This window comes from Dromaius novaehollandiae, chromosome 5 (genome assembly GCF_036370855.1).
Source record: "Dromaius novaehollandiae isolate bDroNov1 chromosome 5, bDroNov1.hap1, whole genome shotgun sequence".
NCBI classification, from domain to species: Eukaryota; Metazoa; Chordata; class Aves; order Casuariiformes; family Dromaiidae; genus Dromaius; species Dromaius novaehollandiae.
Window position 1 is genome coordinate 34405000 of NC_088102.1, and position 16384 is coordinate 34421383.

Consider the following 16384-nt stretch of genomic DNA (forward strand, 5'->3'; position numbering starts at 1 on the left):
CTGACCTGCAGAACCCCCCTGTAGCTTTGTAATTCATGAATATTACAAATATCCCAAATGTATGCCATATGAAATTTTCATATCATTCAGTTGCATTCCCCTTTTTTCCTAAATATGTTAATACTCTACATATTGGTAATCCTACCTCAATATTGTTTCACAGATACAGAAAAATTATACACATGTTTATACACATACATAGCTGCTCAGCTGCAAAATTTTTTGAAATTACTAGAGAAGAAGCAGAAATCCTATGATGTCTCTGATGCACATGAAAGACTGTAAAAATAATTAGAGACTCCTGTTGATTTCAATGGCTACGATACATCACAATGATTCATTCAAGGCTGAATCCCACAATGCTCCAAAAACATAGATAATCAATCACTTTCAACAGCAGTGCAGGTGCTGGCTTCAGCAGAAGTATTAGGTGTGGAACCTGGCACTAAAAGAGCAACAGGCTCAATGCCAGTATAAGTAGAGCTGCCAGACTCTGTTTAGTAGCCACATTCAAACCTTACACAAATGCTGGCCTCCTATTCCTGTCCACAGTGAAAATATCTAAGAATTTAAAACTTAAAAGGAATAGACTGCCACAAAGAGACTACCTTTCCCTGAATAACTTTCTCACCATTTTAAAAACAAAAAATCAAGCCTGCTATAATGACATTTTAATTAAATCTTGCAGAGCCTATTTTATCACGTAACATTTTCATCATCCTTCACAGCAGCAATATATTTTCCCATTTGTTATACTGTTTCTCCCACACCTACTGTACATTGTGATATCAACCTAATTTTGGATCAGAGCCTGCAGGCATGTATATGCTTAACTGTATTCACATAACTCATTTCATTGATATAAGTGGGCCCAGAATAAAGTTAAGCAAACACATGAGTGTTCCAAGATCCAAATTCTCCTGCTGGAAAAGCCTTGAAACTATGACTTTGACTGATATAGCTGAAATTGCATGTAGTTGTCTTTCATGAAAACAATGGATTCCCTTCTTAAAGAGCTTAAATGCTCCACCACAGAAACTGTTATAAAAACCTGTCACAACAAAATTCCCAAACTGATAGTTCTCCCACTGAACAGCAATGAGAATATTCTAGAGGAGAGAGCTCATAAGACCTTTCTGTAAGGAAAGACTATGATAATCTCTCTATTTTTTGCTCTCTACCTTCAAAACATAATTCCTTAAAACAAATATAATGAGGGAGACCACATGCATCTCCCTGCAGTATTTCAAGTACTGTGTACAGACATATAGGAAAATCATTTACTCTGAAAGACTTTCAGATAAAGTCTTCTCATTATGAGAAGAGACAAAAACATAACCTCTTTTCTCTGAGAACTGGACTAAATCTGCAATGAAATGAAGTAGGAAAGAAAATCCTTTATGTATTGTCTTAGTATTTGAAATAAATCAGTTTACAATGAAAATATTTTTACAATATTACAATAATTTACAAAGTTTTGAAAACATATCTACAACAAGGGTTACCTGTACTCTTATGATTAAGAAGGAAACTAAGGGTTAGCTAGGGGAAATACCACTCAGTAGTGACAAAATATTCCAAAAATGCCACCCGCAAGATATTTTCCAAGTGGACCGCTAAAGAACAATAAGAAACATGTTTTGCAATAAGAAATTGCATCCCATTCTGCCTGAACATCACTTATACAGGCGAAGTCTATAGCTGAAGTCCTAAAGCTCACGATATGCTTTTAAAATACATGGGACAAATAAATATGAAGCTCCTTTTTCAGCATTTTCATTGTATTGGTAGAAATGAAAAATGTGATCAAAGGGAGATTAACAAAAGTAATTCACGGTAGAAGGAGCTGGATAGAAATGGCCTATAAAGTCAAATCAAATGTAACATGCAGGATTGTGCTCCTTTAGTACACAAGGCATGTAAATATTTGCCAGACACCTCTTCTAACATTTACAGATAATTTTAAAATCATCCTCAAATTGACTTGTGAGATAGATTTGCTGACCTTTTACAGGGACATAACTGTTTGCACTTCTGAAATATGTTCTGCCTGAGGATTTCAAGATCTTTTACAAACAGGAAAAGAAATAAGCCTCACAACATCAATATGTGGTAGGTAAATATAATGCAATAGTATGCTATAAGAAAAAACAGCAGTAGAAATGGTTTTGTCTCTAACAGGCAAACAGGCTACTTTTCTGCATCCTCTTGCCAAGTGCAGAAAGAAAACTACGTAACATACATAGCTTCAGGGTCTGTATTTCTTGATGCAGGTGTGTTTTAACTCACTGGGATTCAGGAAGAAAGCATTCATTATTAAATCACAAATCTGGGAAAGAACAAATCTTAAAATATGACTGTTAGTTAATATATTCAATACTGTCATGAGAAAGATGTTCACAAAAAATTACCATATCAGCAGAAGCTCCAACAGCTTTAATTTCTGTTTCTGATCAATTCATAAGCCAACATATCTTAACATAGTAACACAATAGTAAAATTTGCGGGAAAACTGAAGTGTTTTGCAAACTCATTGTGCTCTCAAAGCAAAAAATTGTGCTTCACTTTTAATCAATTATGGGTTTTATTAATTGAAAACATTCAAAATTAAGCTTCTTTTGAATACAAAAGCTGATACATTTGATTAAAAAATACTGGAAAATGTTTCTGAAATCGTGTCCCCCTTGGAAGGGGGGTGGAATTCAAAGCTACACTTCGCCATGCTCTTTTAAACATGCAAAGCCTTGCTCTTATACAGGCAAGGTACAACACTGATGAAGCTATATATCTGTGTTATGTACACAGCCATGGTGACCTTATTTTTTACATTGAAGTAAATGAGGCCTGCATGAATAAGCAGTTTGTAAAGTATCTATGAAAAAAAGTTATCTTGAACTGTTTTTAATGAAACTTTTAATAATGTTTTAATATTAAAATCTTATACAGAATTATCTCTTTAGCCCTTTCTGTATTACTGGTAATGAAAGAAAAGAGGGTGAGAAAAAAAAATCCTTCAATTATTATGCAAAACTACGTCTTGAAGTTGCACAGTAATGTATTAAACCAGAACAGTGAGTAAAATGTTATTTTCCCCCAGGCATAAGGGCTCATTGTGCTGCCAGAAACAATCTAAAACAAATTTCTGTCCAGGCTTTGTAGTTAAACATGAAGAGATTTAACTGAAAAAAAAATGCATTATATAGGAGGAAAGACAGTAGAGACTAAGGCACACTAGACATAATTGCGTAAGTAAATTCAAAGAATGTACAATTAATACCTATGGCATATAACTAAGATAAAATAAATATGGAATAAAAGTTAAAAAGAACTAAAAACAGTCTATTAATAGTTTCTACAAAGTGCTTACCTAAGTGGCTACTTTTATGAATTGCTCATAATGCAGTATTCTTTGCACAATTTTCAGAAATCTCTTGAATGCCTGAAACTAAAATTAGTTCCCCTTCTAAAATAGAATTTTCTTCTATCTGCAATGATTTGTTATTGCAGGACTGGCTTTTGAGTTGTGAATTACTAATTAGTATTTACATTTTTTCATGAGGTTTATCAACACAGTGAGGAAAAGTACAGGCATATCAATTTTGATGGCATCTCTAACTTTATGCAGTTAAACTATGCTAACTTAGTAACATGTTATGCTCTGAAAGATTGACTGGTTCTCCATATTCATAATGTCTTGAAGACCTAGCTTATTCTACCATGACATAAAATAAACTAATCTATAGCCAAAAGATTCTAATGCTTTTCCTCATGAGACAACTACTACAGAATACAAACTATTTTCCTTTTAACTATATGAGACATTAGTTTATATACCAAAATCCAGGCCACGCCTCTGTAAAGCTTACCTCTTTGAGAGTGTGACAGCTTTGTCTACAGTGAATTTGAAATATGATTAGCTATAACACTGCTTGAAACTGTGAGACTTTAACCAAATCTAAAACATCTACGTAAGAAGGGGAAAAGAGCTTCTGAATAGATAAAAGTAAAATCTTGATTCTTATATAAAATGTTATGCATTTTAATACGATTTTTCTGCCTGATTTATGTAAAGCTTTGTGTTTTTCATTTTTGCTAGCCTGTTACATTGTAGTGATGCATGGTACATTTTAGCATCAAGTTTGCCATGAGCAATAAAGTCACTGCCCTCAAAGAAATATTAATATATTATTAACCCTCTTCCCCAATTTTCTTTTATTCAGCCTATTTGGTTTCACTTAACATAGTTGGTTGACATCATTTGCACTTTCCCATACAACTATTTAATGTGTCGCATTTAAAAAAATCTGAAACTATAACTTGATAGGATGAAATAGGATAGGATATATTTTCCAAGGCAACAAATGAGGTCATGGTGAAAAAAAATTTAAGAACATTTTATCTATTTGTAAAGATAGAATTAAAAAGGAAGAAAACAAAATGAATTATCTATTTAAAAAAATTACAGAAAATGAGGTCACTCAAGAGAGTGAGAAATGTAAAACACCACCATAACAGTCTTACAATAACCCTGGGCATAGTTCAGTGATCTTCAAAGTGTAGGAAGAAAAATAGGAGGGTCTATACAAATATGACTGCAACAGTAGCCAGAAGATCATGAGTCATTCTCTCCAGAAATAAGCAGCATTTAAAGTAGAATTTAAAGACGCTATTTGATAAAAAGACAAGCCAGCAAGGAAATCTCCAAATCTTTAGCCTTGTGATTTTACCTGCATTTTATCATGATTTGGTAATCATGCACAATAAGTTAGTTAGGGAAAGCTCTACCTCACTGTGCAATTGTTATTGCCTGTCCTCATAATCTTCCCAGAGCCTACAAAAAAAAAAGGGCAGACTCGCATTTCAAAATATTTGTGTTTATAACAAAGTATTAGCATTTATAAATGTCCAGGAGGAAGAAAAATTCAATTTGCCTATAAAGCAAACATGGAAAAAATAGAAAGGTGATCACAAAAACTAACTTCTGATTTGACCTTTTCAATTACGCTCTCCTCACATACAAGTTTGCAATATTTAAACCACTAGAGTTCCTATTCTTATTCTGTTGTTTCCATGGAATCATAAGCTATAAGAATGAGTCTCAGCAAATTACCCTTAAGCTCTCTGACTGGAGTATCTCCTCTATATGAACCTCATGGTGCAGACAGTAGATAAAGATAAAAAAAGATAGAAAAAGATAAAAGTCATTATATAGAGGTATCTTTCATATAGAAAAGATACACCACAAAATCAGTATGTCTCCAGCTGTAGTACAGGTGGACCAGCAAGTTTTTAAATTAACCACTTTACATCAGAAACAGAAAAAAGTGGAGCCACCTCCCAACAGACCAACACTGCGTACAGTTTCCCGGCACTGTTGTGTTCCACAGCGCAGCTAGCTGCACTACAGAGGTTACACATGAGCTTGATTGAACAGTGTCTGCTGAGTACCTTGAGGTTTTAAGATGAAAAATGCTACACAAATATACTACCTCCATTCATTCATTTGACACAAGGAAGCATTTGTGTTGGGATTTTCTGATGGCAACTTCTGCAATTCAATTAAATATGTACATGGCTATTTCTAAGTACAGACAGATGAGAATATCCAGCTTAATTCCAAACTGAAAAAGCAACAAAAAAGAGAAAGCATGCACATAGCTTCACTATTAAAGGAATAGGAAATTTGGAATCTACTTGCCTTATTCTCCAAGTGTAATTTTAAAAAATGAAGGTAAGCCACAGGTGCAAATGCATCAGCTGAATGTAACACCACTTCTGCTGAATCCCTGAAATATGATGTTATTAGCATGATATTTTAATGTATAATTTTATATACAATGATTAGTCATGGTACAACATAGTCTCCAAGGTAACTCTTTGAAAATCCACTAGTTATTATTTCTTATTTACATCAATTAAGAGAAAAAAAAGTTTACCATATACTGGGTTGTTTAACAACACAATTTTACCTTCACTAATATTCAGTTTCCAAAAAGGATAAATTATACTTCCAGACCACTAATGAAAGATTTAGCCACCTGAAGCCTATGCAAGTATAAATGGTATTGCGTTTTAGATTCTAGAGACTAACAAGTAAAACAATCTTTTAATTTCATCAACAGAAGACATATATAAAAAAGTCCATTCTTCCTGACTAATGCTCCAGGAATTAGTTATAGTATTATAGTATTAACACCATATAATATTTCATGCGGAGAAACTGACTGATTTGACCATCTTGCATCTGATATTGAAAACTACTAGACACAACTTCTTAATGCCAAATGTTTTGGTAACAATGATAAACTTCCAGTGTGCTGATTCAAATCAGTTAATTTTAGTTTTCATTTTTACAGACGCAGTCTGTCACACACTGATTCACAAGAGGCAGTATCTGTTATATCCATCTGCATGGTTTCACTACTTAAGAAAAAGGTAGCTCTAGGAAACAAACATCAGAAGGTGAGAAACTAAAAACCTCAAAGAAAACATAAGAGAAACTCAGATGCAGTACAAAAAAATCTGAGAATTATTGTAAGTATGGCTAAGGACATACTGATAATTTTCTTTAAACCACAATGCCCTTGATGCCTTCACAGTATTCAAAGAGATCTGACAGGCTTGGGGATTCCAAACAAGATTTCTAGTAATGCTACATAAAAAAGAAGCAAACTAGAAACAGTTGAAGTCTTGGCCAGATTCCACTGACTTAATGCAAGAGCAAAATTAAAAGAAATATCTGTTTTATAAAATGTGGTTTGGAATTTAAAATCAAAAACTCCTAAGATTATCACCATCATTACATTACACAATAATGATAAATACTTTCTGCAAATTAAGGTATTCACTTCCCTTTTAATAAGCTTTAAAAGTATTCTTTTGGTAATTAAGTCTTTATTATCAAGATTCTTTTAAGATTAAAATATTAACTACTCTTTTAAGATTCCTCAAAGATAGACTTTTAGGTTTACAAATAACTCTCTTCAAATGATCATAGTATCTTCTAATTCTAACCAGAAGACCGAAAATGGGCAGAAAACCACTTTGGAAATCTGCAGTAATAGGAAACAGATATCATAAGAAACATATTCTAAGACTGCAGTGGGAAAAAAATTCAAATTATTCTGCCTATAAATAAAACTTTATCATAAGAGTAGATCTGTTAAATAGCATTCACATAGAACAGAACTATGTCTTTACGATCTGCAGAGACATTAAGCAATGACAACTTTAAACACCCATTTAAGAGAGACAGTAAGTGCTTGGCACCTCTCAAACATTGAGCATAAGAAAGCTGACACCTGATTACAACAGGTTACCTGGGAAAGGCAGATAAAACCAATCTCTTGACTCTTGGCTAAGTACTTTGATTGCAAGATCCTCCTTCACTCATAAATCTTGTTTATTTTCAAATATTTCATTCAACCTGGCATGCCTGGTTTGTGAAGCATAATCTTTAAATGAAGCTTGAGGGGAATGACAATTCAATTTAATAATCTTAAGCAAGAATAGTCACAAATTCTTATATTAAAGAGACTTCCACTTCTGCATAATAAGCAACATTATGGATAAGTTTTTGTTTTGCATGTCTAGAAGATTTCTTATTTTTTCAAAGGAGACATTTTGTCAGAAGCTTCACACATGATAAAAACATCAACCAGTGAAAATACTACCGAAAAGTCTATTTATAAATGATAGGCAAGTTAGATTTTCTCCTGTTTTGCAGGAAAGAGTCATCCTCAAGGTCTTCTGCAGAAATTTCTTCTAGGTAAAATATTGGGGAAGATTTGTGCACAGGAATTTAGGGACCTTGAAAGTCCTTCCAGGTTTTAACCTGTTAGTTTTAATTCCTATATTTAAGCTTCAAAAAAATCATGTCACAGTGTGTAGCACAATCATGACTGACTAAACATTTGGAAACTTTACTAGCACAACCAGAAACATGGCTACATAGTCTGCATAGAGCCTCTCAGTACATATCAGAAAGAAGAATGACTAGTACCAGAATAAACAAACTTGTATCTTTTTAATGAAAAAGAAACTACAAAGATTTTAATTGTAAAAGTTCATAATGTAGTAGATTTTCACACGAATGGCCCCTCAAAAGGTATGTCTTCATGACAAAAGAGTGGAAGAACTAAGTAGGGCTAAACAAGCCAGAGAAACACAACGTGGGTGTAGCTATTCAGTTTCCATTACACAAATGTGTATTTAGATCTATAACTGAGTTTAACAGTCTACTATGCCATATATTTATTATTAAACAACCACTGATTTACGGCCATGTCTTTTCCTGTAATTTGTTGTGAATTTCTTTTTAACAGTAGCTGGACCTGGCTGATTTAATAAGAATTTTAAATTACCCTGCATGATTCTATAAATGTGTGCAGTACTACAACCTTCCACTGTCGCAAAGCAGGTCGAAATATGGCTTCGTCAATTACAAGAGAATCCTTTAATATCATTTGAGATTACCAGATGTGCACTCATTTTCTCTTGGAACTTCCTATTTCAAGTGTGCCAACAGAAAAAAAGACAACTTAGCCAGACCACCTTTGTTCTAGCTTTCCTAGTTGCCAGAATGGCTCACTGGTAGCCATGGAATACATTTAGAATATACTTTAAGCTATTTAAACTGGTATTTGTCTGATCCCAAACCAGGGGCATACTGTCCTTTTCTAACAGTGTTCCTCATATCCTATGCAAACAAAGCTCCTGTAGGACCTGATGGTAAGAAAAAAAAAAATCCCTCTCCATGCTCATGTTTTCTATACCAACCAAGAATTTCTCATGAGACTTGACATAATTTTCCTGCAATCCATTGTATGTATGCCGAGAGAGCTTTTCAAAGGAACACTGGGGAATTATGCAGTCAATTCCAATAGAAGGCCCAGACTTAATCGATAACATAAGGAGCCTTAAAAATAAACAGTAAGAATGTAGATAATCAGCTAAACACATTTAAATGCAAAAACTGATATAAGCATATTTCATTTGTCAGTTAAAATCCAGTTAACCTTTTTCTGATGTATACTTTTTGTTGTAAGTGTTGCAATATAAATACTGAACAGGCCACATCTGTCTGGTAATACGCAGTGTTACTCTAAAAAGGATGACAGTGTCACAGAACTTTGCCTTTTACATCTACTAGAACTGACAAGAATTTCTCATTTTAATATGAATCATATCAGGCCTTAAATGCAAAACTGAATCGTGCTCTCGCAATGACTTCACACTGTTTTTCTTTTTGCTTGCTGTTGCTAGAAAGAGACTGAACTGTTTCTGTCTGAGGGCATATTGTGCAGTTTCCTCCTAGCTCTCCCCAAAATTTATTTGCGTAAAGTGTTCTTTAAGAAATATCACCGACATTTTATTCTAATTTCCAAGGCTTAACTTTCCAACTCCTACCAGCCAGCAGGTTGATTCGCAACCTACTGCTTTTGCCTAGCATCTGGTCTCCCTCCAGTGAATCTATTCCATTAGCCTCACTTTCTGGCCCATAGATTCACAATTCCACTCAGGAACTTAAAGTCAGTTTAGGATTCTACATTGTTTCTTTCTGAATTTTCCTCTTATTCAAGAATTCCATAGCGTTCCTCCATGAAGGCATCGCTAGACTCAAATTATCTGTTTTCAGCCATTTCTAGAGGACTTATTGTTGAATCAACCAATAGTTCAGTTCAGTAGGTATCTACTAGGATAACAGCTATCCCCCTTCTAGGTCGTCTATTGCTCTCCCTTTCCAAAACGCCATGTAATGAAACAGTGTTCAGCAACTACGAGTCCTCTGCCCCTTACAAGGACAGTGTTATGGAAGTAAGAAACAAATGGACCTTCAACATCAAAGCCTTAATCATGTCTATATAGTCTCTAATCTTGACCTTCCCTAAGATGATTAAATACCAGCAATACGTGATTATTACAGTCTGTTTACTTGGCTAAGAATAGGATCCGCAGTCAAAACATCTCAGTCAAAGCATGCAGGCTAAGCTATTTAACAGACTGTACGCAGAAACTTACATCAAGACACAAACATTTTCCATATCCTGCTACACGGATTTTAGCAATTTATGTCAAAGCAATAAGCTACTCAGTGCAAATTGGATGGATTCATGCAAAGTTTGCATTTAAAATATCCTCTAATAATTGAAGAAAAATGTTTAGCGTTATCATTCTGGGCTGCTAAATTTAACACAAACACACACACAAACACACACATGCACACACAGTTAATGGAACCCACAGGCTACTGATGTGGCAGTTTATCAAATGTAGCTGTAATGAAAGATAAATATTACAGGCAATTCGCACTTCATGAAAGGATAAAAGTGTCAGTGTGTAGGTACCAGTTTTACTGCAGGCCATAATCAGCAAGTAAACGAAAGTGCAAATGTCTAAAAAGTTTATAGCCTTCTATGAAGGCCTCGTCTTGTCAGGTATTAATTTAAGTTTTCAGAGGACTTTGCCAGTGTTAAACAAAGTGAGTGTTTGTGAACTTAGAAAACGTTTTACTTCTGCCAACAAAAGTTGCCTCAAGCTAAATGTTAGTATGTTCCCATTGCTTAAATATAATGAAACGGTAGAAACTGTTCCTTACACAACTATTTTCTTCTTAAACAGAGGGCAGTCCAGAGTGAATGTTTCATATTCTCCACCTTCTCCACAAATGTGGACTCCATATTTCTCCGAAAGCTTTAGGGGGAAAAAAAAAAGTATGTAACTAAATTTAAGTATTATATTAAAGCACTCATTCAATTTTGCTGAAAATTTCAGTGTGTACTTTTTAAAAGACTACTCATTAAAGCTCTAAAACCCCCAGAATATCAAATAGAGGGGTCTTAATTTCTTTATATATTGTTTCATATTGATTCAAAAATTCCAGCGTCTTATATTTTAAGTAAAACTGGCACTGTAACATTCAGATAAACACATAAAATCCTAGCCATTCTTCCACAGTGTTTGGGAAAGGCTGTATTAATAAGATCCCTTTCAGGTTCCCAGATTTGTCTGCTTTTCTTTATCATAGGTAGTTCACTTCTGTGGGAAACTTACACTGTAAATTAATACCAAAAGTAGCACTATACATAGCAGCATACAACAAACAATTTCTGGCAACAAGTTTACAGCTGCATTCTGATTTTGGTTAGTACCCATTATTTCCAAAAATTTGATCAAATAGACCAACTAAATCAAAACCAAAAAATCTGCAGAAAGATTTAAAGAAAGAACTATACTTCCACTAAAGGAGGAAGCAACCTTTTTAAAAGGAAGCAATGTCTTCTAACTTGTATGAATATACTTTCTAAATCAAAATATACATTTATAAATATTTCTGAAGTTTAATATGTCATTTGGATATCTCACTAAAACACCTAACTACAAAAATCCAATAAATTCAAATTTAATAGAAGTAACTATGTTAATTATCTTGTGCTTTATAAGTAAGCAGCTGTGGGGCATTAACCAAGTTCTTTTACTCGAGTACAGAGTATAAAACTGCTGAACAGTTGACTGTTATACTGTATTAATGTACTGTGCCCATAGGCAGTAATCAAGCACTGGCAACATGCCCCAGCATGGAAGCACTCTTCCTTTTTCTGCAGGAGAAACTGTCATTGCGATCAGCAGATTACATCACCTTCTAAAGCGTTCCAGCCCATGGACACTTTACAAGCCCTGCCCAGGCTTTTTCATGTGAAGGAAGCAATAATATTTTGCTTCAAGTGATGAGTAGCTGAACAGCAGTCCTCAACCCCCTTGCCAACACAAATCTTACTATTGGGAATATTTATCCAACTCCCGTATGCTTTCCCTCCGAGGCACAGATGCCCATCCATGGTGTCCCTACACTTGAAGTAGCAACGTAGCTCTCCACAACAAATGGGATGTGGTTAAAAAAAAGTCTGTCCGGAGGCTGGAAAATAATCCCAAACTTTTTTTTTTTCTACTTTTACGCAAGTACGACTGGGTTATTTTTGTATTGCAGTTTCTATTCTTTATATCAGTATCAGAAGATTTGTGTAGCATATTTATTTGATATATTCAAATATTGTCTTTTTATTGCTGAAACTGAACGCACCCTTTATGTTAACCTATGCTTTTCTTTAAAAGGCTTTTATTTTAAAACTTTGAAGACTGTTCACAACTTCAGCCATCACCTTAGCGATAGAACAAAAATTTCAAAAATAGGTATTAAAGAAGAAAAAGAAATACATGCAACTTGAATGCTTTTGTAGAATAAAGGATCAGTTTAATTAGTTAATAAACGAAAGGCCTGAATCCTCTTCAACCTTTAATTTGAAGGAAAGTTTAAATGCTCTGAGAAAACAATAACATGTATTACTCTATGTGATTGTTTAGTTAGTTGTCTAGTTGTCTTGCAGTAAAAAATCTAAATCCCTTTGTAACACCTGTTAAATAATTTTTCAGTGTTCTGTTATTAAAGACTTTTCTCATTTTCCCTTTCATATATTCTTTTAAAGAAAAGCACCTTTTCCATTTATAATTATAGAATGCTTATTTAATTAGGCACTCATTAAAAAAATGACATGAGAGAACTTCATCTGCCAGCAACTGCAACAAGATTTCTATAGGACAAATATATCAAGAATAATTAATGTTGATACAATAAGAACGGGCAACCTACAAAACAGTTAGTCAAAACCTTTTATTCTTCCTCCCCTTGTAGCTTCCACTAAAAAACAAAAAAACAAAAAAAAAACTATTTAAAAAAAGAAATGGACAAAACTGGGAAAGGTTTTTCCAGCTGTGACCTTTTCCACAGTAAATAGAATGAATGACAAGTCACTGTTAAAATCAGTAGCAAAGCTTGTAAATATCAGCGCCAAGAATACTTACTGGCAATTAACAACAAATACTCAAAAGATGTTAGACTATTTGCTGTCAATGTTGGGAAATCCCCATTTTCAGTATCACTGGCTTTAGGAATATCCTTGACACCAATTATAAAAGGTGCTAAAGGATTTTCAGTTTTTGCTGATGTCAACAGGAACTGAGAATATTCAACAGCTCATAGAACAGACCGTTAATGTTCATTTAAAAAGTCAAAGAAATTAGAAATATTTTATAGATGTCATCAATAATATCAGAAACTTACCTTTTAATAATTTGAAAATATTAGTATTTTTCAAAGAACATATTTTAACTTGTTTTGCAAGTTGGATTTTATATTCATAGCCATATGACAGTTTAGTTGGGCTCTAATCTAAATTTTATGATTGTTAAATCTGCCCTCTAGTTCTGATGAGCCAGAAAACAGCCTCATAGAATACAATATTTACAAATTACCCTTAAAATTCAAAATAATTTTTTTTTTACAACGAAAACAACTTCTAAGTACTCATCTTAAATCAAATACGTAATCAGATGTTTCCTAAGATACGTAACAGAACAGCCCAAACATTACCCAAAGAACAGCCTCTTCCTACCTTGGCAATGAAACAGCAGGATTAAAGCACACTTTTTCCACAGGAGTTTAGTTATCAAAGATGGAAGACACAAATTCAAGCCCTTCCTATTTCAAGTGAAGACTTAGTTCCCAGACAGCAATTTTAACACTTTGTAAATTCTCTGTAATTGCAGAAACTCTCTTTACACCAGGAAGCACTCATCAACCTCTAAGGCAAGTATACAAATGACAAACAATTTGTAAAAACAAGACAGAAGTACAGGCAAGTATTACCATAATATGCATTTGATATCCTGTTCAGAAATCCTAGGGCGACTGTGAGCAGACCCTGAGCATGCAAATTGTCAATAAAGCCTTTAAAGTAAAAAGAAAGGGCTCCTGGTATATATGAAACAGTGGTCCAGGACAGCAACGTAACAATTTACCAATTGTTAGCAACCACTAAATTGATATAATTGCTATATTTAGCAATCGTTCAATAATTAATCAAAGAGCTATCTCTTGGAAAAAAAATAACAATTCAAGACCTTTCCTTCTCATAATGCCAATGTCCCAAGACAGTAAAGTTCATCCCTAAGTACATAATCATCATTTTATCCATACGCTTAACCTCATCCTTATAAAGACAGAAAAAAATACAAAATTAATTCAAAGTTTTTCCCGCTCAAAACTTCTCCATATTTCTACTGCCACAGCAGGAAAATCACCTCACCTTTAATTTCAGTGATGATTATTATCTCTATCTCAAGCACATTTTTAAGTATATAAGTCAAAGCAAATCAGAACACTAAAGTTTTAGATGTCAATGATTTTTTCCAAATGAAATAATTCAGTGGAAGAAATCAGGGTTTTGGGTTTTTTTTCATCCACATTGACACTCGTCTTATAAAACCTCAATGAGAGATTTTTTTCTAAGAAGAAAATGACTACTCCATGTGTATTTCTTGTATGTCCATGAGCCAAATTATGATCGGCATATTAGTAATACAGATGACTGTATTGTCAATTGCTGAAGGTAAACAAACTTCTAGTATGAAAGCAAGTAACCTTATATCATCAGGTTCTAATCCCTCATCTTTAGCATCAGAGAAGTTTAACTTTGTGAATACATGCTACAATGTATAGCAGGATATTTACAACAAATCCTGAATCAAGACAAGCACCACACATATCACAGTCCTGTATCAAAGCCCGACTTATATTCAACACTGGCATTTTTCTGGGCACTGAAGCTATGAAGAAACAATCTGTTTTTCAACAAAACTGAAAACTGTGTAGAACACTATTTAAATTCCTTTCAGACTGAATAACAACAATTCTCTCAAATTTGCACTCCACGTTAAGAAAATTGCTGTCAGGAAAAATCCCATACCTAGCTAAATAAAAAACTACTTTGTAAATAACATTAGCTGACAACAGAGAACCCACAAGAGAATACCACAGAACCAGGAAAAAGTATAAATTAGCAAAAAAAAATTTCTGAAGGAATTTGTTGCAAAATTCCACGCTCTGCCTGTCACGATATTTTGAAATTACCAGTTAGATAGCATAACCTAAATCAAGAAAGCAAGGGCATATAAAAGTTGGGGAGTCTGGGGGATGTGTAGTATTAACAATGAATATTAAATTTTATCCGTCTCCCTTACTGCAATGTCTGAACTCCTTGCTCTCTTATTCTGTCTACCTGAATTTCTGATGTTGAAAACTTGTTTGGGTGGCAAAAGAATAATTTTCAAATCATAAACCTAAGCATTTCTCTTCAGTTTATAGTATATAATTTGATTTCATTATGCCTTAAAGCCTCCTAAGTATCCAGAAAAAGAATTTATTTGTACTGAGTTTGACTTTCATAGCATGCATATGCACAAAAAACAGCTACAGAAACAAGTATCAGTTGTGCAGTCTCCCCTACATTGTCCTGACAACTGGTTTCAAGTAGGTTGAGAATGTCCTGCTAGTTCTACACCTTGCGCTGTTCAGTCATTGCTCTAGGTATGAGGGTATTAATAACAGATTACACTGCAAACATGGGTTTTGAGAGGTATTAAACCACGACACTGAGAGCTTCAAGGAAACCAACTAACATTCCTTTACCTTTAGCTATCAAACATTATTGAGAACACCTTTATCTCCCAAAAAATCAGATATTTTTAGATGTTCTAATTTATGATTTTCTAAGATGAACAATGGTGAAATTAAAATGGAAAACATTTGTTAAATCTTATACTTACCGTAAACTATTACTATAATTAAAATTACCTCATGTGCTGCTACAGCTTTAAAGAGAAGCAAGACTACTGATCCAGTGGACGTGAGCAGGTACCCACCTGTGGCCTCACTGAAGCTGCAACTTAAATTTTGCTAACAGAAGCTTTTTGTGAACTAAAATTTTCTACTTTCAGTTTACTTAACTAGTTCCGCATAAATATTAGTTCATCCAAATGCAACTGACCAATATGGAATTGAAATTACAGTAATGCTTCTGCTTCTGTTTAATCTGCTTTGCAGTAAATTATTCATTATTTCATTATCACAAAGTTTTATTACTTCCTTACCTGTCACTCACTGAGATGCTATAGAAACAACCTCTGACAAACAGAAACAGCGCTCAGGTGATCTACAGCAACAAATGGGGCAGGGTACTTAATGTTTATTGTACTCTTAAACTTTTCTTATTTATCTGTGACTCCAAAGATCCTCCAAACAACCTTTTGTGAATTTATAATTCAATAACTATTTCTGTAGTACCCACAGTAGTTGCCTTTACATGTCAATAAAACCACTTTTCCACAGTAACGTTACTCTCGTGCACTTTGCAGCATGGCAGGTTCAGAGCATGCCTACAGCCCAAAATGGAGTGCGGAGTATGCACATTCGCACAGTGCAACGCCAGCTTATCTCCTGGACCTCTAACAGTGCAGCCTAACAGTGTTCACAAGTGGTGAACTGAACCTG

At 34.1% G+C, this 16384-nt stretch overlaps 1 protein-coding gene across 10 annotated transcripts in view; it reads right to left on the minus strand.

Annotated features, from left to right (window-relative positions):
* DPH6 (diphthamine biosynthesis 6) overlaps positions 1 to 16384 on the minus strand; it is a 219802-nt gene that overhangs the window by 123002 nt on the left and 80416 nt on the right. For 8 of the 10 annotated variants that reach the window (XM_064512419.1, XM_064512413.1, XM_064512410.1 and 5 more), the window contains 2 exons: positions 10598 to 10692; positions 5699 to 5786 (listed from right to left, as the gene is read on the minus strand). The exons of the other annotated variants lie outside the window; for them this stretch is intronic. In XM_064512419.1, coding sequence (XP_064368489.1) covers positions 5699 to 5786; positions 10598 to 10692 — 183 coding nt within the window. The remainder of the gene's footprint in view (positions 1 to 5698; positions 5787 to 10597; positions 10693 to 16384) is intronic. 10 annotated transcript variants of the gene reach the window in all.